Source organism: Halictus rubicundus, chromosome 3 (assembly GCF_050948215.1).
Source record: "Halictus rubicundus isolate RS-2024b chromosome 3, iyHalRubi1_principal, whole genome shotgun sequence".
NCBI lineage: Eukaryota > Metazoa > Arthropoda > Insecta > Hymenoptera > Halictidae > Halictus > Halictus rubicundus.
In genome coordinates this window covers 20450734-20476618 of record NC_135151.1, presented here as the reverse complement: position 1 = coordinate 20476618, position 25885 = coordinate 20450734, and the positions used below count along the sequence as shown (strand labels likewise).

The 25885-nt window shown below is 39.9% G+C and overlaps 1 protein-coding gene across 1 annotated transcript in view; it reads left to right on the top strand.

Moving 5' to 3' along the window:
• LOC143352924 (cell adhesion molecule Dscam2) overlaps positions 1 to 25885 on the top strand; it is a 332337-nt gene that overhangs the window by 143051 nt on the left and 163401 nt on the right. The window contains exons 3-4 of the mRNA XM_076785960.1: positions 16141 to 16461; positions 24496 to 24657. Of these exons, the coding sequence (XP_076642075.1) occupies positions 16141 to 16461; positions 24496 to 24657 (483 nt within the window). The remainder of the gene's footprint in view (positions 1 to 16140; positions 16462 to 24495; positions 24658 to 25885) is intronic.

Genomic DNA, 25885 nt, shown 5'->3' with positions numbered 1-25885 from the left:
AATTTATACCGAGCATAAACTTATTGATCCTACTTGCAAACAATGGCGAATTATCAAATTCGATTTTCTCGGAAACAAAATTCGATATTTTTCTTCTTCGTTTATTTCGATTTGTTTCTCTCTGAGTGGAGCTAATTGCCTGCTCATTAGCAGGAATATTTTTGCGATATTGATTACCGAAATGCAAAAAACTGTTGTAATTAATTGGACTGTGTGATTAACCCTCCAGGAACGACGTACGCGCATCGTATTGACTGTGAAGAGTGTTTCCGAATTGATCAGTTTGTTATGTAAAAGTCTGAATCTACAGCAAATTATGGTAACGTCTATGCATCATGCAACGTTGCAGATCCATTATGTTATAGTATATGGTATTATTATATATACATCCATTATATTATAGTACATGGTGCTGTGTGATTACGATGGAAATGTAAAATGGAAGAGACAATGTAACTATTGACAGCGCAGAGCCTCTTAGAAAGGGAATTATAATATTCAGAAAAATGTCTCATTGTGCTCTTAATTAGAGCAAGCATGACAGGTTATAAACAGCATTTATCTTATCTATCAGCATTTTCAGTAAGATTTACGTAGCAATATTATAATGATATTTTGCCCCGTTCTGATCAGTGATACACGCAATATCCAGCGTAATTGGTAACATGATATATTACATCTGCCTAACGACCAATTAGACAAGCATTTCTTCCAGCCGATTTTTTTCGTGTCGTAAACAGTACACAAACTCACGTGATTGATCGATGAAGGTTCATCGAAACATTATATTTTTTTTTTGTAATTCCATTGGCTCCAATGCATCATTTTATATTCTCGCAACTGTAACAGATTTTCGTCATTCACTATTCACTCGTAAATACTGTGTATCAGTGAATTTGTGAACGGTCGTGTTCGGCACACATACTCACGTGACGTGTACCAGGTACTGTATCCCATTGGATCGTGAAACTTAACCACGAATCGGATAACCACGTCAACCCCTTACACCGATAATATTCCATTAGCCCCTAGACCACTAATTGAATACATTTGTCTCACGAAATTGCAAAATGCCACTTATATGGGCACAAGGTGTTGACTGCCAAACCAGGTCACGTCAAAACCTCATATAGTCGAAGCGTGGTAATGTCTCGATATGCGTGAAAAAGATAACGACAAAACTTTATTCTTGATCATTTCTTTTTCGTGACACATATTTGTCGCACTTTCCTGATTAAAACGAGACCGAACACGACATGATTTATTTAAACACCCTTTATGATACATGCAACGAATTCAAAATATCCATTTCCTACAGTTCTTTAATATTATCGAACAGTATGATTTTCCAATACAAAATTTTAATTTTAACAATTTACGAGTTCTATTCGTACGTCTTTTAAAAGAGTTCTAAATTCATTCAGGGTGTTTCAGCTAACTCGAGCATGTAAAACACCTCGCTTGTTTTTTAAAATAGAAGAAAATTTCAGTGGAAAACATTAGTTGTTTCAGAGGGGCAAATATTGTGATAGGCAAAGGCGAAGGTCACGTGAAGGTCATAATATTACAGGTCGTTGGATTCGTCTTGACCTCGGATATCATACAGCGATAATAAAAACATATTCCATTTAAAAAAACTTGGATGACCTTGAAAACTCAAAACATATAACCTTGAACAAATTTTTTTGCCTATCACAATATTTTCTCCTCTGAACCAACTAATGTTTTCTCAAAACCACCTCAGAAATCACCCTTTTCAAGGACCATATCTGGGACACCCTGTACATTTCAATCTAAAAGCATAAAAGTCACAAAATTTCAGATCAGTTGCTCGAAAAATGGCGGAATAACACTTCACGTGAGAAATGCGTCGCGTCGGAGGGACGGACGAGGGCCGAAAGAGGAGACTCGACTGAACTATAAAAAGGAACAATTAGGTGTTGACAAGTTCGCAGGAAGTTTAGAATGCAGCGGCGTGACAGCGCGACGCCGCGCGTCCTCCTGAAGTAGGAAACGTGGCCGTACAAAATGTTTCCTTCCAAGTGTCGCGGACTTGTGACCGTAACGTTCCAGCGTCGTTCCAGAACATATTTCGCGCGACAAAGTTACCGGGCTGCATTCGGGCCGCGCTGAGGCACGGTCGTGCATCGAGCAGCGCGAAGCGTTGAACAGTCGCCGCGTCGGGTCGAGCGGGCCGGTGCGAAACGGGTACAAAGACGAAGAGGAGGAGGAGGAGGAGGAGGGGGGGGCGTCAAAGACGATAAACGAAGCGACGAAAATTCACGAGCACGTCGGCGGACAATGTCGATGTATAATTGGCGCGGACTTATTCGCGCCCGTTGAGCCCGGCCGTCGCGACGCTCCGTGATGAATTAACTGCGCGTCGCCCGTTTGTGCGCGCTACAAAACGCACACCGAAGGTGCACACGCCCAGAGGAAGCCGGGGCGGAGTCACGGGAAGACACTGGCATCGCACAATATTTGGAATTTTCCGAGGCGCGGGCGTAATGCGGACAAATACACACCTCGGCGAATGGCTTTGGAAAACAACGAGAGACAGATCGGGAAAGGCGAAGGGAAATAGAGAGAGCGTGCCGTTTTGCGGTAAGGACGTTGTCGGCGTGTAATTGTGTGCCAACGTGGTTATCCAGCGGTTACGTAACACCGGAAGCACTTTACACAAGCGCATCGGGCCCTCCTCTGTTGCGCAATTACCGGCTGATTGTGTAAAACTATGAGCCACGTCATCCTTGCGAAATCCCCACCGAAGAAAATTGATCGCCAATGCACGGTTTCTCCGTGAGCCATTGTCCTAGGACAGCCGAATTTATGAGAAATGATACCACACCTATTTGGGGTATTTTATTGCCATTATTAATTTAGTATTGTAAATCCCTACGGAGGAAAATGGATCAATAATGCGGGATGATGACCTTCCACAGGGCTGGCCCTATGCTGCTGTCCTAGCATTGTCGAAATGGTACCTTGTCTGCTCGGGGTATTTTATTATTATTATAAATTCACTATTAGAAATCCCCACTGAATAAAGTAGATCATTAACGTGGGACAAAGACCCTCAGATCGTGTTCACCAAGCATGGGCACAGGTGCCCTATGGGGCACTGTCCCGACATTGTCGAAATCGTGAGAAATGGAACCACGTGTCTAGTCGGGATATTTTATTATTGCATATATTTCAAGTAACTGTCGATAACGTACCAGCACGAAAAGGTCCTTTGTTTTTTTTTTTGACATCATTTATCCTGCAGCGTTGCCCCTAGGGACTGCCCACAGCTCTTGTTGCCTATGCTCGGTTTATACGTCCGCTGCTCGAGTATAATGCGGTATTTTCTTGTAAGGAATATTGCGTACACGTACGCGTAACGGAGATTTCGTTTCAATAAAATAGATGCATGACGTTCATGACGTCCGACGTGCCAGTACGTTTTTCTTACCGTTCATTATTTTTCTGCTTGAATGTACAGGACAGGGAATCGTAGTACAGTCTGGCACGGTTGATTCTACGTGGAAAAATAAATCGAAAAAATGTAGTTTACATTTTTCGTTTGACAACTCGTTTTCGAGGAAATCGAGTTTAAAGATCCGTCGGGTTCGCGTGCTACAGTGTATGCCGAAAGTAGAATTGGTTAGTCATGACCAGACGCGTTAGCCAATGCGTGTTCGCTGCATTTTCAAACAGAATTTTCTCGAAAACGAAACTTTGGACGGAAAAATGTTACAGCAATTTTTCTTCTCATTTTTTATGCAGAATCACCTCCTGTCCGGTTGTACTATGATTTATATACACGAGTTGTATATTTTATGCCACATGAGCCTTCCAGTCATCAGCGACGCGACGGCTTCGTCTAGTTATTTATATTTTTATATTTCTATTTTTATTTCTCGACCGTGAGTCGAAATAGATCATGTTTTAAATTAAAAAATAAATTAAATAATTTTCTTTAAATTATTTTTTGGCAGACATTTACAAAATTATTTATCCGCGCATGTGACTTTATTGTGTACTAATAAATTTAACTTATTTGTACTTTTTTGAAGCATTATTGATTTTTTACAACAGAGAGATGAAAATCGACCACTGTGTGTCTTCTGGCAAGAGTTCAAACCGTGAGGAACTTAGGAAGTTTGTAGCATTGTGTCGAGAGATAGTTAGCATATTGAACTATGCCGTGCCGACCGTCCTCTTTACAGTCGCATACATAATTTGGCAGTGATACGTCATTTTGCACTCTGTGAAGTTTCAGTGCTGAAGAGTGGAACGAAGAGATAAGCGTGGGAATAGCCCGCGGCTCAGCCTTACTATTTCGTGGGCATGAGTTAGGCGAAGTCTTTGAAGAGCGAAGTTAGAAATTAACCAGGGAACGTAACTGACCAATTAAAGTAATGGTCAGCCTGTCGCGGGGCAAAAGGCGACTCGTAAACGCGTTTGCTCGAGCAACAGAAATTCATCTCGAAGTTACAGCGGCGCAGTACAATACAGTGATTAATTAAGCCGTGATCTAATCTGTTTCGCTGCTGCGAATCCTGTCTGATCTTATGCGAGCGATGGCGAATGCCTATGACCGAACCTCGCCGAAATTTCCACGCGCCGACTATGTAGATCGTTGTCGATGGAATGCTTCGATCGCGTCGAACGAGCATAAACGCACATACGCGGCGGAAGCCTTTATGCTCGTGGCTGTAAAGCCCTTTGCCAGCTGGCATAACAGACTGATGCTCACTCTGTGCGCATACTCCGTTTTTACTAGGAATGCTTGGTATGATTCAGAGACAATAAATACCTAAGGCACGGATAATTGTGTATTTATGTACCTAGCACCTTAGTCTTTGAAGGAAATCTTATATCGATAATTATTAGTTGAAAAATTGAAAAAGCATGATCTGCAACTTCGGAAAAATTCGCACGAATTTATGTATTCCCGTAGGAATTTTTTAACGTTTGAGGACTCAAATTAAATTAATACGTTAGACATGGTCATAAGTAATGTCGCGTGTTTCCAGATTGAATGAACATTGCAATAACCGAATTTAGCGACATTTAATGCGTTCAGTGTGAAATTAATTTGCAATCAGTCTGTACTTCATGGTAAGTCGAATAAAATTTTCTGCAAGTTTAAATCACGATATTATTTATGGAAATACGTAATGCATAACGTTGGACCTCAGCCTCGTCCATAGATGGATCCGCGGGTTTCACGTTTCCGCGATCACATGAAGCTTTATAGTCGACTGTGCTCTATTTATATTTTCCCTCGTCGCCCATTATCCCGCCTATAAACATATCAAATAAAAAGATTAGAATCTTCCCTACGTGTACGAGCGAAGGCGAGCTTCTCGCAAGCGTTTGCGTAAAAGGGTGAAAATGCGGTAGCATAAAAATACACGAGGCTGATTTTTTTCCCCCAGTTTTTTTTTTCTAACTTACCATCACATTTACCCGAGCGCGTAATAATGTTTGATTTACGTTTCTTATACTCTCAATTGCAGGGAAGTCAAAGAAAAGATGCTAGTTCGTGTATTTAATGTTAGACTTGAAATTATATGAATTGCAAACTGTTAAACCTGATTTTTCGCATGCTACTAGCATCAAACAATGTTACAATATATAATTGTGATAAAAAAACCATATGTTTCCTTTCAAGCGAACTTAATAATTCCGACAAAGTATGATTGTCGAGCCTGATAGAAAATTCAAAAATTAAACAAGCTTTCTTCTGATTGCTTTTGGTAAATTAGGAATGAATTTGATTCTTAATAAATTCGTGTAGACGAAAAAGGATTTCTGACATAAATCCTTTATGCCACTCCCGTGGAATACTTGAGATCACCGTTCAATAATAAATGCAATTCACATAGGATATGCAGTGGTGTACAGGGTGTTTCAAAACGGGTGGTACAAGCGGACACGATGTAGCCCAATGCGAGAAAATAAGTAAAAAGAACGAATAACATTTGTCCGAGAAAATTGAGTTGAACAATTCGGTTAGGCGTCCTATTAAATGGGAATCGCCTGAAGCGTCTGATCATGAACGGTCAATTCTACTTCCTGAGAATAGCAGGACACGCGAGTCCGACGAACTTTCAAACTCAATTTTCTCTAAAACGAAGCCACAACCGATCAAATGTTCTTCGCTTTTTTCAACTTATTTTTGCAGGTGGAATCACTTCATGTCCTCTCGTGCCACCCGTCCTGGAACACCCTCTACAGACTCCAGTATTGACAGACATGAAAGAAAAAGAAAAAGAAAAAACACAAACAAACCGTGCACATTAACGTAGACATAATTAAAAAGAAAGGAAAAATAATTTACAGCGCCCTGCGCAATTAAATTTTCAACACGACCACGTATCGACCGATGTTTACAGCGGTCTCCCCTGAAGCTCGGCTTTCGAGCGGCGCCCTTTTGTTATTCTTCATTTTTCTTTTGTTCACTCTAGACGCCCTCCGATCGAACAAGGTCTCATCGTCTCCGCCGCAAAAAGCTTTATGATGAGAGACACACACGCGCGCGCGCACACGTGCTACAGGACACGGCCTCCGCATAGAGAATTTAGTCGAACTTGAAGCGGCGTTTTTTGTAGTCGCGAGTAACACGTGTACGCGGGGACACAAGCGGCCTCGAGGGTGCATCATTCGCGCCCGGATTACGCGAGTTCGAGCGAACGCTGTACAAGGGGATTTCAAGTGACGGGTACAAATATGGCTGAGATACGGTGACCGCGTTATAGGACCCCGCTCCAAATATGGCGTCACCGCTCAAAGAGAAAAATACGCCGCGTTAAGTAACTGGGACAAGTTCCCGCCCCCCCCCCTGTTGTCCTAATGAAACTACATGAAAAACGATCTTTGCTAATTCGCGAAACCAGGGATTTCAAACAAGGGTATCACGTCGGCGAAGCTATACCGAAACCGATATCGTATCGAAGTGCTTGAGCACCGAAACTGATATACTACCGAAAACCGATATAATACCGGTACTTTTCGGTTCCGTGGTAAATGAAGCTCGTCACAGTACTCTCGCCAGAAAATGGGAATTATAAGATTGGCACAAATTGCCTTATACGGTAATGTTGATGGACCGGCGAATTACAATTGTTTTTCAACCCCTTGTGCTACAATGTTGAGTCAGACTCGTGTGGAAGACTTCCAACAGAATTTGCTAAATACGGAGGACAAGGGACGCAATTATTGTGGGGGTACCAGTTACTGTGCCTATATTAATTGTACTTATGTTTAAAGCATAATAAATATTAAAAAAGAGATATTAAATTGTTTTCATTGAAAGCGGTTAATATGTATGCTTTAAAAATAAGTATAATTAATATAGGCGCGGTAACTGTGTCCCTATACTATTAATTCCCTTTAAATTTAAATGAAATCTCATTTTATTAAAGTCAATATTTAGCCATTGCAGAACACATGTACGTTAAATATAAATAACATCTTTTTTTCTAATAAATTATGAGCTTCAAAGAAGGACTAAAAATTGAAGTTCTGATAATTATATTGCAACAAAGTAAGAAAATCGAGAAATTTAGCGTCCTAATGGTAACCGATCGGTAATTTCAAAGCATTCTGTACTGTGATTGACATGTAATGTTAAATCAAGCGCAGAAACAAGAGAATATAATTTCCTCTCGCAGCAGTAATTCACGGTGTGCATACGTTAATCCAACGGCGCACATCACCGAAGGATGTTCACAGCTGCAGAGTAAAATGTTCAGAATTTGTTTCCAATCACACGTCCACATGTCCTCCAGGCAATTGACACCATATTTCGTGTTTTACGAGTATGATGTAATCAAATTTTTCAGATTAATTGGAGCAGATTCGGTAAATTGATACACTGCAACGATACAAAATTAAAACTGGAAAATCAAGACTCGTCTCAGTCGTTGCTGTGTCTGCATTGCCTGTTATGTACACTCTAAACAAGGGTTACTATACAACACACAGAAGCAAAATAATGTCACATCAAATTTTTAAAGGCACACTAATATCCTCAAAACACTTTTAAAGGCACACTAATTTGCTCAAAGCACTTCTAAAGGCACACTAATGCGTTCAAAGCACTTGTAAAGGCACACTAATACGCTCAAAGCACTTTTAAGGGCACATTAATGCGCTCAAAGCACTTTGAAAGGCAGACTAACGTACTCAAAGCACCTTTAAAGCCACACTAATATGCACACAGCACTTTTAAAGGCACACTAATGATCTCAAAGCACTTTTAAAGACACACTAATGTGCTCAAAGCACTTTTAAAGGCACACTAATATGCTCAAAGTACTTTTAAAGGCACACTAATGTGCTCAAACCACCTTTAAAGGCACACTAATATGCACAAAGCACTTTTAAAGGCACACTAATTTGCTCAAAGCACTTCTAAAGGCACACTAACGTGCTCAAAGCACTTTTAAAGGCACACTAATGTGCGTAAAGCGCATTTAAAGGCTCACTAATGTACTCAAAGCAGTTTTAAAGCCACACTGATATGCACAAAGCACTTTTAAAGCCACACTGATATGCACAAAGCACTTTTAAAGACACACTAATGTGTACAAAGCACTTTTAAAGGCACACTAATGTGCTCAAACTACTTTTAGAGGCACACTAATGGGCTCAAACTACCTTTAGAGGCACACTAATGTGCTCAAAGCGCATTTGAAGGCATACTAATATGCACAAAGCACTTTCCAAGGCACACTAATTTGCTCAAAGCACTTTTAAAGGCACACTAATGTGCTCAAAGCACTTTTAAAGCCACACTGATATGCACAAAGCACTTTTAAAGACACACTAATGTGCACAAAGCACTTTTAAAGGCACACTAATATGCTCAAAGCACTTTTAAAGGCACACTAATGTGCTCAAACTACATTTAGAGGCACACTAATGTGCTCAAAGTACCTTTAGAGGCACACTAATGTGCTCAAACTACCTTTAGAGCCACACTAATATGCTCAAACTACCTTTAGAGGCACACTAATGTGCTCAAACTATCTTTAGAGGCACACTAATGTGCATAAAGCGCATTTAAAGGCACACTAATGTACTCAAAGCACTTTTAAAGCCACACCGATATGCACAAAGCACTTTTAAAGGCACACTAATGTGCTCAAACCACCTTTAGAGACACACTAATATGCTCAAACTACCTTTAGAGGCACACTAATGTGCTCAAACTACCTTTAGAGGCACACTGATGTGCTCAAAGCGCATTTGAAGGCACACTAATGTGCTCAAAGCGCATTTGAAGGCACACTAATTCTGTCAAAAATGTTCAATTTATCTTAATTAGATGATTGTATAATATTAAAACTTGGAACAAATATTCCAATAAAAAGAAAAAGTTTGAGAATAAAATAAATTTTAAACGGTTGAGATTAAAATCAAATAATTCACTACTCGAATCTCACTATGTAACCCAGACACGACCAACCAATTCACAGACGGGAAAAATTAATGCTCCGCGATTCGGCACGGCAAATAGTGTATTCACGGCGCGCCGGTGTAAAAAGCCGCGGGCGCATAAAACAAAAATGAGGAACAACGGTATTAACATTTTTGTCTAGTTTCGGAGATTTCCGAGCAAGGCGGGCACAATACGTGGCTGACGTGTGGTTTGCGTATGTGGGTCGAGCGTACGCAGCGGTACGTATAGTGCGGAATATAGAAGCGGTCTCCACCGGCTATAAACCGGTGTCGCAGGTGCATCGCGTTCATAGAACGCAGGAAGTGGCCGTGCATAAACGTCTTTCCGGCGCACGCATGCGTGCAACTTAATTCGAGAACGCAACATGTACAGCGAACGTACTCGGTGCACCAGTGCGGACCTTACCTATTCTTGGCGAAATTTAATCTTCTGATATTTTTCCTTTTTGAGGTTGATTTTATCTCCGCTTTTGGAATATATTTAACTATTCCTCTTCTTTGCGAGTGATCGTTTCAAATTTTTCGTCTACCTCAAGCACCTTGGGTACCTATACCTTGGCTGTCAAAAACACTGAAAATCGCACATCTTTACACACGCATAACTTTTGAACTAGCGATCTCCTAGGATCGATACCTGGATTTTCGGCACTTTCTCGCCAGAATCTACAGGATTACATAAAAAAACGTTAAAAATTGTTGGTTTCCTCAGGGAAAGTTCAGCCATATTATGCACTCTTTAACCGCTTTACGGGCTTACATTCCACCTTTTAATACAATAAGAATTTCTCTTGTAATAGTCTATGAAACGAGTTTCATCGTTATACTTTGAAATGTTCTGTTAAGTGTTTTACACAAAATTAGTGCAGATTGCACTTCCAAAACTTGATGACTAATAGAACACATTTGAGCACATTTGACCTTACTATTGTTGATATTTTGTATAAAAGGTTTTCGCACAAAATATTCCATGCATCTTTCTGTTAATATTTTGGATCGGTGCAAAATTGAGGAAAGAGTAACTAACAAATTGAATGTAATAGAAAATGCATGTTGTTTCAATAAATACACAGTTAAAGAATGGATCCATTGGTACAAATTTGGTGCTTCACCAAAACGGTTAATTGTTACACAGGTTTTGCAATAAAAATCGTGGAAGTTGATCTAATGATATCCGATGGAACCGACACAGGGCCGTACGTATAAACGGACCCTTACCGGTCGTTCGGGTTCCCGTGGTATCGGCGCGGTCCGGGTTATCAAACCAGCGTTCATACATAATGGAACCGATCCGAGCCATACCTTCTCAGTCCTCGGCTCATTTCCCATGCGCGTCGTCGCCCTCGTTCGCGCCGACCATTTGCCCTCCCCCCAACCTTCCCGCCACCCCCTATCTCCGAAAAACAAGCTCCCGGAATTTCGGGGACAAAGCTCTCCGACAGTGCTGGCATCAGCTGAGCCAGAGATGTTCTATCAGATTTTCTCGTTCGAAGGGGTGGCCGGAAGGGGGGGGGGTAGAACCGAAAGCGAAAGAGAAAGAGAGAGAGGGAGGGGGGAGCAGTTGTTGATGGAGAGACAAGAGATATAAAACAGAAAACGGGGGACAGGCGCCGAGAGGAAATAATATGAGCGCTGAGGGGCGGAGGGGAGGGGAGGAAAGTGGTAAATGTTGCAATCGCAGCGAACTACGGTGAGATGCGACGATTCGCGCGTCATTCCAGCCAACCTGGATCCATGTATCCGCGCGAGTTTTATTGTTAACGCGGAGGTGGTTCGGTTACCATTATTTGGGTACCTCGAACCCACCTAACTCCACCGGAGTCGGGAACGTCTACTGTGTTCGCGGAATTTTTGAGAATGCGAAAATGAAATTGGATCGAGACGTCGGTGTTCGAACAAGTACAATAGTGGCCATATACTTACAGTTAATAAAATTAAATATTACTTCCTGTGCACTTACACGTTGAACAAGTCAATTTTTGATAAGTTTACAATATGTACAGGGTGTGGCCGGACGGGTGGTTCAACCGGGCAGGGGATGATTCTACATTTAAAAATAAGTCGGAAAAAACGAATAATAATTTTTTGTTCGACGCCTCGTTTTCGAGAAAACCGATTTTGAAGATGCAGCAAATACGCGTGTTATTAGCCAGGAATCGTCTGACGCGTCTGACCATGGCCAACCGATTCTACTTCCTGCATATACTATAGCACGCGAAACCGGGAGGATCTTTAAACTCGATTTTCTCGAAAACCAGGCGTCAAACGAAGAAATGTTATTCCTTTTTTTCGACTTAGTTTTATATGCAGAATCATCCCCTGCCCGGTTGTACCACCCGTCCGGCCACACGCCGTATAATAAGATGTCAAAATGTCATATTTTCTGCGGACACATAGTCAAGTAGACATCGAAACACCTATATTTTCGCATGTTTCTTTGACTCATAATTATAACAAATGGCCACCTTCGAATCGTGGATCTGTTCAGAAAATTTCCGATTACAATTTCGCACGTGTTCTGAACTATTTCGTCGACGACAGGTCGGGTTTCGGTCTAGAGGGCGTCAACTGTTCGTGGATTGGATTTCGGAAAACCCCACAAACGACACTCACGCGGTGTTGCGTCGATCGCCGATCCAGTTTCATCAAATTTTGTAATCAACTTTCGGACAGTTCGACCAACAATTCCGCGGAGTTTTCGGAAAATTTTCAAGGAATTTGCGATACGTTTCAACAATAGTAAATCACTGTTTTCTTTTTCATATAGCGGTCTACATTTACCAACCGGAAGAATCGTAAACGCCATCTGTCACCGTATCAGTGTTGCCAACCGAAAAACAAAAAAAAAGGGCGCAAATCCGGGGTTCAATTTGGACCACCCTTTATTTCTCTACTGTAGTCTCGGTATTAATCGCAATTTGATCCAGCTGTCACTAGCGATTTCCCAGCCAGATTTATTATTGCATAAAACGCGATATTCTGGCGCGACGTGAAAATCGAACGGCCATATTTCGAGCAGTGTTTGCGATTAAATTTCGTGTTAAACTCGAAGAGAACGCGATAGAAACGTTTAATAAATTAATACCGGCCTATGGACACCGTGCTGTGCCAGGAATACAAATTTTTAGGTAGCATAAGGCATTTTTAAAATTCTTCACTCATCCACTTTTGCCATAAATTTATTAAAATCCTAGTGTCAGTAAAGCTTAAAAATACTTTTGTTTTCTCCCGAGCATGATAGAACCCTAATAAATAAATAGACAGCGGATCATTATGCAAAATAAAAAATATTTGCATTGATTACAAGACACAGGAGCGAAACAAAAATTTCTTTCTTCTATTAATTATTTTATTCAGCTGAAATCAATACGCTGGTGCCCTTAAGTCTTTTTAATATGTCTACTGTTTTAAATTGTGCTTACCCATTTTTGTAATAAATGCATAAAATCCGCATTAGTTTTTTAATAAAGTAAAAGATTTTATGATCGATTCTAACTTGAATATATTACTTCGTGAGAACATATATCCGCATAAAAATCTGCATAATTTACTCATAATATTTACCGACTCGGTGTGGATAGAGTTTGAAAACACCGCGGAAGTATAAAAATGTTTTAATATTATATAAGCGATGACGCGCGGTTGCGTGATGATGAATGCGCGATTTCCCATGAATATTCAAAGTACGTTTAAACCGTTGACACAAAGAATGGGATAAAATTCCGAATGAATTTATGAGAACGGCCTAATACGTTTATAAGTTTGTCGAACGGCCGAGACAGTTTTCACGCGATGCTTGTTTCCACGTGTGAGGGATGAGCCCGCTCGGTCTTCGTGAAAAATGCAAATGATGTTGGATCCGTAATAACTGACAAGACGAAGATCGAATATGATCGATTTCGGCAAGGGAATGCCGAAAATCCAAATTTGTATCCCAGGAGATCGGTAGTTCAAAAGTTATGTCATAAAGTTCGAATAATTCAGCACACAAATTCTTGAAGTGTAGTAAAACAGTTGACAGAAACGCACAGGGGGCGCAGAAATGGTCAAAATCTGTAATTTCACACATTTTTCGGCTAAACTTCGCTTCAGGAAACCAGAAATTTTCGACTTTTTTAAATGCTATCCTGTAGATTTTGGCTAGGAAATGCCGAAAATCCAAATTTTAATTCCAGGAGATCGGTAGTTCAAAATTTAGTATCATAAAGTTCGAATAATTCAGCACACAAATTCTTGAAATGCAGTATAACAGTTGACATAAATACACAGCGGGTGCAGATATTGTCAAAATCTGTAATTTCACACATTTTTGGGTTAAACTTTGTTTCGGGAAACCACTAATATGTTTATAAGTTTGTCGAAATGCACAGACAGTTTTCACGCTGGGCTTGTTTCCACGTGTGAGGGATGAACCCGCTCGGTCTTCGTGAAAAATGCAAATGATGTCGCTGGATCCGTAATAACTGACAAGACGAAGATCGAATATGATCGATTTCGGCGTTACTGTTGACTGACGTGCACGGGAGCTCTTCGCTTCGCAACAAAATGAAAGTACGCCATGTTCGCCGGTGTGTACACAGACACATACACGCGGGGAAGCAGCGTTTCATACATTTTACGATATAAACTGTCCGCCATCGATACGGGGGGCGAATATCGAAAAAGTTTCGGGGCAACTGTTGTATCATCTGCACGTTGTTTCTTACTTCGAGTTCGATATCTGTATATTTAACCCATTTTCGCTTCTGTTATTTACGCACACTTCGTGTGTAGCTACGTTATCCGTGGTTTGTTCATGCGTAACTCGAATCTGTCCGGAAAAACCTGCACAAACATTGTGTCTTTTAATCACCAGGTGTTTTTGGATGAACTATACAACTCTTGTGATTTCGTCACGAATCGTGAGAATTTTATTAACCGCTTGCCTTATAATTGGCTAAACTTCACCTTGGCAATCCAGAAATTCTTAACTTTTTATTTTATAATTCTGTAGGTATTGACGAGAGAATGCCAAAAATCAAAGTTTCAAGGCGAGGAATTCACTGGTTTAAAAGTTACGCGTGTTTAAAGTTAAGCGATTACACTTTGTTCTGGGACAAGCTGTCATCGAACGCCAATTAAAATATAGAGAATCATATACGGGACCTCAAAGAGAAGGTGATATGTAATCCAAGTTAGTTGGGATTAAAACGATCGACGAATCGTTCAAAGGGACTTATTGAGATTAAATAAAAATTCTATAAAACAGAATAATATTGAAGGGCGTTTTGTTTGCGTCGTGCAAGCCACGCATTATATTACAATTACTTTATTTATGAACGATTGAACTCTTGGGACGCGGTGTGAAACCAAACAGAAAAATATTGACCTACACCGCTTTTGAATTAAACGGCTCAATTATTGAAATTGTAAAAATGTTTTCATCAGAATTCTTTTAACGAACTTCTTTATTCGAGCAGAAATTACGATAGAAATTGTAATAAATCTGAATAAATTCAATTTTGTTCCTATTTTTGCAAGGCTTTTTATAAAAATCTGACGAAGGGTATATATTTTGCTGGCTGGAAAGTATATTCTGGTGAAAATGGCAGGAAAGTACTATAAATTTTCTTACTACACATTGCGTCTTGCACTAAAGATCCGCGTTCTAGTTATCAGTGTAAATATACAAGGTGTCCCAAAAATTTTGTATTTCCTTGAAAGAGATGATTCCATAGGTAATTTGCAGTAACTTTTTTCATTGCAAAAATCATCTCTGCGGCTTTGTTAAGGGGTCAAAAAACGGGCCAATCAGAACGCGGCTACTGGCGACTACTGTACCCGAGCTCTGATTGGTTCGTGATTTTCAGTAATAACTCTTCAACAAAGCCTCGGAGAACATTATCGCAAAGCAAAAAGTTACTTCAAATTCCCCTGGGCCTCACCTCTTTCAAGTATTAACGAAATTTTTGGGACACCCTGTATAGTACATCGGTCGCGGTAGTCGTAGTGCTAATCACTAGACAGCACAATTTAAAGCAGTGGATATATTAACCCTTTCCACTCGAGTGGTGACTCTGAAGCACCACTAGAAATTGTTGTGGCATTATTTCAAAGAAATTACAAAAAATATTACAAAATATTTGTTGCATTACAAAATTTGTATTCAATAGATTACTAAACGTTTAAATATTATATGTAGAAATCGAATCAGTTTCGTATGAATAAAATGAAAATATTGTCAGACGAAGAAAAATTTAGTTTTGGATTGAAAATAGCGCCGAGTGCAAAGGGTTCGGAAGATTTAAGGGCACAAGCGTGTCGGTTTTAGCTGAATAAAATACTTAAAAGAAGAAAGAAATTTTTATCTCGCTCCTAAATATTTTTTATTTTGCACAAAGATGCGCAGTCTACGTTGCTTCGTGTTTCCGTGCCGCAGCGTCTGAATTTTGACGTACGTCCGACATTGAAGTTCGACAACGTTATAAATGCGTAAAGTTCCGCAGTCTGCTGAAAACAATGAATAAGATGAATATGCGAAAAAAAAGAAAGAAAGAAAAGGGAAGTGGAAGTGTTGGTGGAAAAAGGCAGGGGTACATGAAATATGCATGTTGAACACATGGGGGGAGTCTTCTATAAGTACTTTACAGTCGCGATAGGATCGATGGGAGCCTCTTTCAAGGTAACACGGTGCGGTGCATGTTTCAGGACGGGGAGTGGTGCTGGATAGTCAGGGTCCGGTGCTGATCTCGGAGCCACGCTCGTCGGTCGAATTCTCGAACGAGACCGGGACAATGATCCATTGTTCGGCCCAAGGCAGTCCCCCGCCGAGGATTGATTGGCTTATGGGAGACGGGTCACCGGTGCTCCCTATACCGAACATCCGCGAGACGCTGGTAAACGGTTCGATGTACTTCTTGCCGTTCGGCGCGGAGAGCTACCGACACGACGTCCACTCGGCCGTCTACAGATGTCAAGCCTCGAACAGCGTCGGCAGGGTGCTGGGCCGTGAAATCACGGTAAAGGCCGGTGAGTACCTTTATTTCACCTCTTCCGGCCGATTGGATCCCCCCCTACCCCCACCGCCTCCGTCTGGACGAATAAAGTCGTTCACATGTAACAGCCCTCCGACCCTACAATTACACAGGCCGTCCCGGGCAATATTGCTGCCACGCAAACACGTATTTGTCAGAAGGGAACGCGCGAATCACAATATTCAAGTCGTTGAGTAGAACAATCGAGAAAATTTCATTTTCTATTTTTAATTAACACTAGGTTTACGGGACCCGTGAAAATGACGGGTTCTAATATTTTTAATTTACGATTATCGAGATTGTGAAGATCCATCTAGGTGGAATTACTCAACAAACTTATTTCCTTAGGTATATATTATTTAAAACTTGGATAGACACATTCTTCTTATTTTTATAAAGTAATGTAAAATACTCACTTGTAATGCTCCGTAAAGCTAGTGTTGATCTCCCTATACTACAAAAAATTTTTATTATAAAATGTAACCACCGAAATTGTTGGATATTGAAATCAGTTTTTTTCTCCATTAGCTTTATGCAACTAGTTAATTATACGAAAATATTCTCCTGCTGGTTTACCGTGTTGGAGAGATATTGTAATAATTAACCCTGAGCACTCGAATGGCGACTGTAAGTCGCCACTAAGAATTGCTGTATTATTGTTCAAAATATTTTTTAAATTATTAAATTTGTTTGTATTTAATAAATTACTATAAATGTAGAAGGGGAACATTCTGGAAATGTTTCGTTTTTTGGAGTTAAAATAGCTTCGAGTGCAGAGGGTTAATAGAACACTGATTAACATTGAAAATGATTTAAACATTTAAAATCATAATTGATCATATCGTGATTTTAAATTAAAGTCACAATTAACCATGTTATGATTTTAAATTAAAGTCACAATTAATCATGTTACGATTTTAAATTAAAATTATAATTAATCACGTCATGATTTTAAATTAAATCAGCATAAATCAATTAAATTAAGTCATAATTGAAACATTTAAAATCATAATTTTATGAGCTTGAACTGTGGGGTGAAACAGAAGACCGTTTCATGGGTCAGGTAAATTGGAATCGATTTTGGTTTAAAATGCGACAAAAGTGACACAAAGGATGTCATCTTCTTCTTGGACTCGGAAGTTCTCCTTCGTGTTAATTATTCATCGGATGGCTCCATTTGATTACTATTTGTTTAAATCGGTGATTGGAAGAGTTGCAGAAGTTTTTAATGGGTTCTATTTAAACCATAGATTGTCGGACTTTTTTAACGAACGTTCTCACGTTGTAAGTTCGAATGAGAACAGATAAAGAAAAGTTTCTTCAAGCTGAAACTTTTCGTTTAAATAGAACTTGGGAAATATGACAGAAAAATTTTTACCACTGGAACAGAATTCCCTTCGATGGTTCTACGATGATTGTACTATGGCAGTATTAAATAGTTATTACAGTGAAATTGCTGTGCCGAATGTTATTAATTTCGTAATATTTACGTAGGCAATTTACATAGCCGACATGTTTTTATCGTAACTGTTTCAAAGTAGAACAAAAAAAAAAAAGAAATAAATTTACATAATTTGAAATACTAATAACTTGTCTGCACCAAACGTGATAAATATTTAAAAAATGGGATGTAAATTTACTGTCACAATAAATTACAATAGATCGAACAACTACACTCTAACCATTTGTTTTGGTCACAGGGGGGTTTTCAATAATGTACAATACAGTTTTGGAGATGAAAATTTGAATTACGTGTTGTGACAATGCATATTTTACAACTTCCCGAGGGTAAAATTAATTATTACGAACCTACTATGACACAACTTGCAATTATCTCTAAACATGGAAATGTTAACACAGTTATCGTAAACCAAACAACGCTTTATCGCAAAACCCAACCCTTGCACAAAGTGGTGAACCAGACTATTTTCGACATAAATATGTAAATAAATCTCTTAAGAAATTGTTAATCAAAGAAAACGATAGAACACTATATTCAAAAAACTGAAATATTACTCCCAGCAAGCTTGCAGATTAAATCGCCAAATAATCGTATTCACTAAGAAAATTATTTCATATTTCTAATCATTCAATGTGCACACCACGATAATATTCGACTAATTTTCGTGCGCGCAATTACACCTACTCGATTGTGCCGTAATCACCGGGCGCACTCAGCGCGTTTCTTTCAAAATATTCGAACACTCGCCGTTCGCTGATAATTGCGCAAAGGATGCAAAAAGAAAAAAACCCGCGAAATCTGCGTACTCGTCCGTTTTTACCTGCACCGTCGTTCCGCAGTAATTACAGCGGCTTTATTTTTCGCGGTATCTCGCGAGCGCGACTTAGCCGCACGAATATACAAAATCGTTGAGACAAAACCCGGTTTCCGCGGTTGCGTGCTATAACGCGGCAGTAATCCGGCGAAAAATTGCCGGGGTCCATTTCCAGGGGGTATCGTTACTTGCAATTATGCCATTGAGAGCCGACGCGCAGCTGGAGTACGCGCGCGCGTGGTCTACGCTCGGTGAGAGCGAATTTCGCCTCGCACTTAGCGTGCCCGAGCATCGGAACCGGAAGTTTAGCGCCTTCGCCGCGATCTGCCATTTCCTCGCGGCGTAAAAATCGGACGCGACGCCGAGAAACGGTCCCCGCGTTCGCGGTATCGGACGCTGTGCAGCCGGCGCGACACGACACGACGTCCCGCAGATATCCCGGTCGTAAATGTAATCGGCCGTTCCGCGGAATGATGTTCTAAACCACGATTCCGGGGGAAAACGGCGGAAGAATGATCACGGCTCAGGAGAGCCCGAGCCAACTACATTTATCGCCGCTCCACTCGGTCCCGCCGCTACCTCGCAGATGTATGGCCTTAAACTCGCGCTCGCTTATGGCTAACAAGCGGCACTCACTGCCAAGATCAAGATTCGCGGGCTCTCGCGCGCTGCCAAGTGCTTTCACCCACATCTTCGTAACACCGCCACGGGATACTGGCGTCGGTCAGTAGCTACTACGTCAGTTTCTCATGGATTTTTGATGCAGAGGTCAACTTGTCCACTAGCGGGTGCAGAAATAGTAAAAATATGTAATTACACACATTCTCGGCTAAACTTTGCTTTGGGAAACCAGAATTTTTCAACTTTCTTTAATGCTATCCTGTAGATTTTGGGTAGGAAATGCCGAAAATCCAGATTTTAATCCCAGGAGATCGGTAGTTCAAAAGTTATGTCGTAAAGTTTGCATAATCCAGCACACAAATTCTTGAAATGAAGTAAAGTTGACATAAATACATAGCGGGTGCAGAAATCGTAAAAATCTGTAGTTTCACACATTCTCGGCTAAACTTTGCTTTGGGAAACCAGAATTTTTCAACTTTCTTTAATGCTATCCTGTAGATTTTGGCTAGGGAATGCAGAAAATCCAAATTTTAATCCTAGGACATCGGCAGTTCAAAAGTTATGTCGTAAAGGTTGCATAATCCAGCACACAAGTTCTTGAAATGAAGTAAAGCAGTTGACACAAGTACACAGTGGATGCATAAATGGTAAAAATCTGTAATTTCATAAACATTTCTCGGCTAAACTTTGCTTCAGGAAACCAGAAATTTTCAACTTTTCTTAATGCTATCCTGTAGATTTTGGGTAGGAAATGTCGAAAATCCAAATTTTAATCCCAGGAGACCGGTAGTCCAAAGGTATGTCGTAAAGGTTGCATAATCCAGTACACAAATTCTTGAAATGAAGTAAAGCAGTTGACACAAGTACACAGTCGATGCAGAAATGGTAAAAATCTGTAATTTCATAAACATTTCTCGGCTAAACTTTGCTTCAGGAAACCAGAAATTTTCAACTTTTCTTAATGCTATCCTGTAGATTTTGGGTAGGAAATGTCGAAAATCCAAATTTTAATCCCAGGAGACCGGTAGTCCAAAGGTATGTCGTAAAGGTTGCATAATCCAGCACACAAATTCTTGAAATGAAGTAAAGCAGTTGACACAAGTACACAGTCGATGCAGAAATGGTAAAAATCTGTAATTTCATAAACATTTCTCGGCTAAACTTTGCTTTGGGAAACCAGAAATTTTCAACTTTTCTTAATGCTATCCTGTAGATTTTGGGTAGGAAATGTCGAAAATCCAAATTTTAATCCCAGGAGACCGGTAGTTCAAAAGTTCTGTCGTAAAGTTTGTATAATTCTGCACGCAAATTCTTGAAATGGAGTATAACAGTTGGCAGGTTAATTAGTCAGATAAGTAAGATAAGTCGTTTACCTCTCGGCGAGATAACGACCCCAAGCACACTTCGAAGGTGGCATCTAGTCTTTTTGCTGTACTTGACGAGAATTAATCTTGAAATTTTTTCAGGACACCCCTAGAACTGTGCCATTAACCTTTTGCACTCCGCGATATATTTTCAATTTCTTTCGTTCCTGCCGCGTTAACGTCGTTAGTTATGTACAGGGTGTCTCGGGTCGGGTGGTACAAGCGAGCATAAGCTGATTCTATTTTCGAAAACAAGTAAAGAAAAGCGAACAACATTTTTTGATTGCTTTGTCTGACTTGTCTGATCAAGGCCGACAAATTCTACTTCTTGCGAATGCTAGGACACTTGAATGTGAATTTGTGTAGACTTCGCAGGACATTTATCAAAATGTGTACTCGACCGTTGGATTTCATAGAATCATTTATTTCGGAAATGTTTTGGTAATGTCAACAATTGTGAAATTAAAATTCGGTTATTTTCTCGTAGTAAATTGAGCGTTAACATTCACGTAACAAGCTTCGATGGCATTTTGTTGTATCTCAGCTGGTGCAAAATGTCTTACCTCGTACCGCACGAACTATTCATGCCGTCTGAGAGCTCTCTGAATCATTTCCACTGTCCCCGAGACTCTGCTCCTGACTTTATAACAAAACTCCATACATATTCTCTGTTCTTTAACATTAATCAGTACCGAAAATTCCCGAAGCCGTAAAACACGTAAACCGATGATAACCGAACGGAGCAGAAAGTTTAGCTAGCATAATTCTGACAGTACGTGGAATGAACAATAGAGCCTCCTCTTCTCCAAGATACTTTTTCAAAAGAACGTGTTTTTAACTTTTAGCATTGGGAACTATTATCGGCCCGTGAATAGTGAGGAGAACAGTTTAATAACAAAAGTTAGTAGGTAGTTAGTGGTAGTATATAATATTAGTGTAAATTAATTTTTCCAACTTCTCACCGAAGTATAAAATTCACTAGAAAATGTAAAACAAAGTAATTTTAAAGTTTACAAACTTCCCTAGTGAGTGCTTCGAGATTTCTAGCAGCAGGCAGAAAGATCCGCGATTTAATCATGGAAGCACACTTTCGTCCGGCGTAGCAGATAAACGTTAGCGTTACGGGGCAGATGAAAATTGGCAAGCCACCCCGTACATTCGAATTCGCGTGTCCGCGGCCGTTTCATCTCGGTCGTGTAGCGGGAGGCGGGGAAATAGCACGGCAAGCCTTCTCTTAGCGGGCAACCGCGACAAACGGCCACCAGCGAGATTCTTTCGGTCTCTCTGAGCGAGCGCTATAACGGTCTTTCCTCTCCGAGGTCCTGCCAAGAATCACTTATCGCGTTTAACGGCTAGCGAGTCGGGGGAATTTCTGCGCGACTCCGAAAAGAATCGCGGCTTTGGATTACGCGGGGAAAGGTGGATTACGCGGCTGGGAGAGCCGAGGAGCTGAGGAGGTGAGGAACGGGGCCGCCGGGGGGGGGGGCACTAATTACCGAAAGCACGACGACCAGACGGTCTGAAAAGCGGCGTTGTTCGCGGACGGAATAACGAGCTTATAATAGAAGATGTCTAGTATAGTATACAGGGTGATCGGTAGCTGATGGTACACTCGGGGACAAAAATATAGGACCCTCTACGTTTTTTCATGTTTTCGGATATCGGAAGAAAATTTTAGTAAATCAATCATATCGTACACGTACCTGAAGACTCGTCTTCAGTTAACACGTTAAGTGCCGAGAATCAAGCCCAGAGAATCTCACGAAATCAGTGTAATTTAATTAGTAAAACCGAAACTGGAAATTGAACATGTATTATAAGGGATGCTGTCTTAACCCTTCTGAATTCTAAAGATCTTAATCAGATTCTTAATCCAGATTTTATCTGGATATGTCATAATAAAAATAAATTTCTAAACCTAGTCAAAAATGACATTGTAATTGTAAAAACGTTTTCAGAGGAAATTACTGAATTAACTTCTTCGTTGAAGCACATGTTATAATGAAAATCGTAGAAAGTTCAAGTAAATCAAATCAAATCAAGTTTAGTGTTAATCGAAGCAGAAACGTGACCGGTAAATTTGTTAAAAACCTGATAATTATGGCAGAAAGAAGAATCTGTCTTGAAAATTTATATTCTCCTAGACGAATTCACGCGAAGCAACAACATTCTACTTTTCACCAATTGAACCAAATAAAAATGACAGTCTAAAAAGCGACGTATATACCTACAAGAAAGTTATGTTATCTATTGAATAAAAATTAACAAATGAACAGTGTTTCCTATCTTCCTGTCCCCGACTGTACAACCGAAAAGGGGATGATTCTACACGAGAAAAGTAAGTGGAAAATGTAGAATAAAATTTTTTTATATGTGGCTTTGTTTCCGAGGAAATCCGCCAAGTTCGTGCGTATAGCAATTTTAAGTGGAACCGGTCGGTTATGATCAGACGCGTCTGACGATACGTGATTTTCGCGAAAATAAAGTCTCCTACGAAAAAATTTTATTCCACAATTTCGACTTACTTTTTCGTGTAGAATCATGCCCCTTTTCGGTTGTACCACTAGTTATCACCCTGTATTACCGGGAACCAGCCGACGCGTTTTCTAACGAAATCTCGCGCCGGTAAGTTGTTGCGAGCCAGGTGTTTTACGGTTATCGATTCACCGGTGGAAAGGTGAAAATTGCCGTAAAGAAACTATTAATTGAGAATATTGCGGTCGGTGTGGAATTTGTGCGCCCCGCACGATAGTCTCGCACCGGTGACGATAATGTTGCTTTTTGTCCGCGGATCGTACTTTACGACGTCATCAGATGCCGACGACGAGCCATAAGATCGCAGATCCGAAAAGTGCAATTAAGGATTATTAGGTTGTAACGGAATCTCTAAAAGCAAGGTATAATTAAATAGCCCGAGCAAGATACGCCCCTGGCGAAAACTATCAGACTTGATGGCAGCCTGTTTGCAGATCGTACCAATTTTGTCGGACATATTTCAAATATTTTCAAATATATTTTCAATTATACCATCATCCATAAAACATTAAAAAAGTTAGAACGCAGATTTGGTTTTCGATTCACAAAGTAAAATAGTTCCGCAATAACTATTTCTTAGTCATCTTGTTTACAGATCGTACCAATTTTGTCGGACATTTTGCAAATATTTCCAATTATATCTTCCTTCAGAAAACAAGATAAAAGTTTAGAAGGCAGATTTGGTTTTTATAAAATAGTTCCGCAATAACTATTTCTTTGAATAAAATTTTGATTTTCCCTGCGATCGTAAAGAATTTATTTCTGGACATAATAGACGTATAATAAATGCGGCTTTTTTGTCCTACTGAGAAAATGTTCACGGTCAAGAAGTTTCAATGTGCAAAGGAAATAATACGACAAGGGGGTAAACATTCAGGATAATGAAAATATTAATGCGTTGCTTTCAAATCTAACATTTCTTCAGGATCGACGTAATTTCGTTTGTGGCGTACAGTAAAATAAAATTTGATGGCGTGCGTTTCGCCGGAATCCTCGGCATCGAAACCGCGTGAAAATGGCGGTAACATTCGCGCCAAGAAGATGGCGTTATGACGCGAGGAAATATCTTCGAAGCGTTCGAGTTTCTCGATCATTCCGTCATCCCCGTGAGCTTGATGTCTTCGTTTCGCGATAATGTAACCGGTTTTCTGTATCCTGGAACCCTCCCCGCGAAACTGACGCGAACGTCGACGCCCCTGTCTCGCAGCGAAGTGATCGTAACTCTCTTTACAGTGGTGCGGCAGAAGTACGAGGTCATAGTGCGAGACGCCTACGTTCTGGCTGGAAATACCGGAGTGATCAGGTGCGAAATACCGACGTTCGTTAAGGAATACGTGGCTGTCACGTCCTGGGTTCGAGACTCGAACTTGAACATCTTCCCAACGCCGAGGGGCGGTAAGTGAAATTGCAATAAGTACGCGCGGTTCAATAAGAGCGGAACGCGGCACGTGTCTGGCGTTTTAAGAATGACGGCCGATCCGTTTTCAAATGAGAATTTACGGCGGAGAATGCCGATGCTGCGCGACAAAAATTTATATAGTCTCGGCCGATTTACTAGAATATATATTTCAACCCTACCATACAACCTTTAAGTTTACTGAATTTACTAACTTTTAACTAACTTTACTAACTTTTACTGTTTACGTTACTAAAAAATTCTAATTTATGAAATATCTTGATAACTTTTACTGTTTACTATATGCTGTATATGCAGAATATACTATATGCTGTATATACAGAATATACTATATGCTAAATATACAGAATATACTATATGCTGTATATACAGAATGTACTATATGCTGTATATACAGAATGTACTATATACTATATATGCAGAATATACTATATGCTGTTTATACAGAATATACTATACGCTGTTTATACAGAATATACTATATGCAGCATATACAGAATATACTATATGCAGCATATACAGCATATAGTATACAGTAATAGTTATCAAGACATTTTATAAATTAGAATTTTTTAATGTCGTAAACAGTAAAGTGTATTTAAAGTATATTAAAGTGTATTTCATAAATTAGAATTTTTTAATCTACAATTATTGTGACCGTAAAAATGCGAGAAATTATCAACAAATTTATTTTTTTGTGATGTATACAACCAAAATTTTTGGCACGCTATTTATTAATTTTATAAAACGATATGAGCCCACAAATCAGAAAACATAAAATGAAACAAAGGATTTTAAAAATGTGAGGTTAGGAAAAGAGTTTTGTTTGCTAAATTGTTGAAAATATGCAATAAGCTTTCACTATGGACGGTTACTTTTAGTATATTAACGCGGTTTGGTATGTTAACACTTGCTTAACTAAATACATAATATTTATATGAAAATATATATTTTTAATAGTATTGTCGAATATTTCTCGATAGTCTTCAGGTTCTCCAAGTTTTATTACAACTACCAACTTCAAGGCGGGCGATGACCCTTGGGGTTAGCCTGTGATTATGCTGTATTCTCTACATTAATTACTCTCCGGGGTGTCCATGTACTCGAAGTACCCTGACCTTAAAACATCATTGATGTAGGCCTAAATCTATTACCCAATTAGTGGCCTGCATCATATGACCATATTTCCGCAAACGTCCCCAGCCA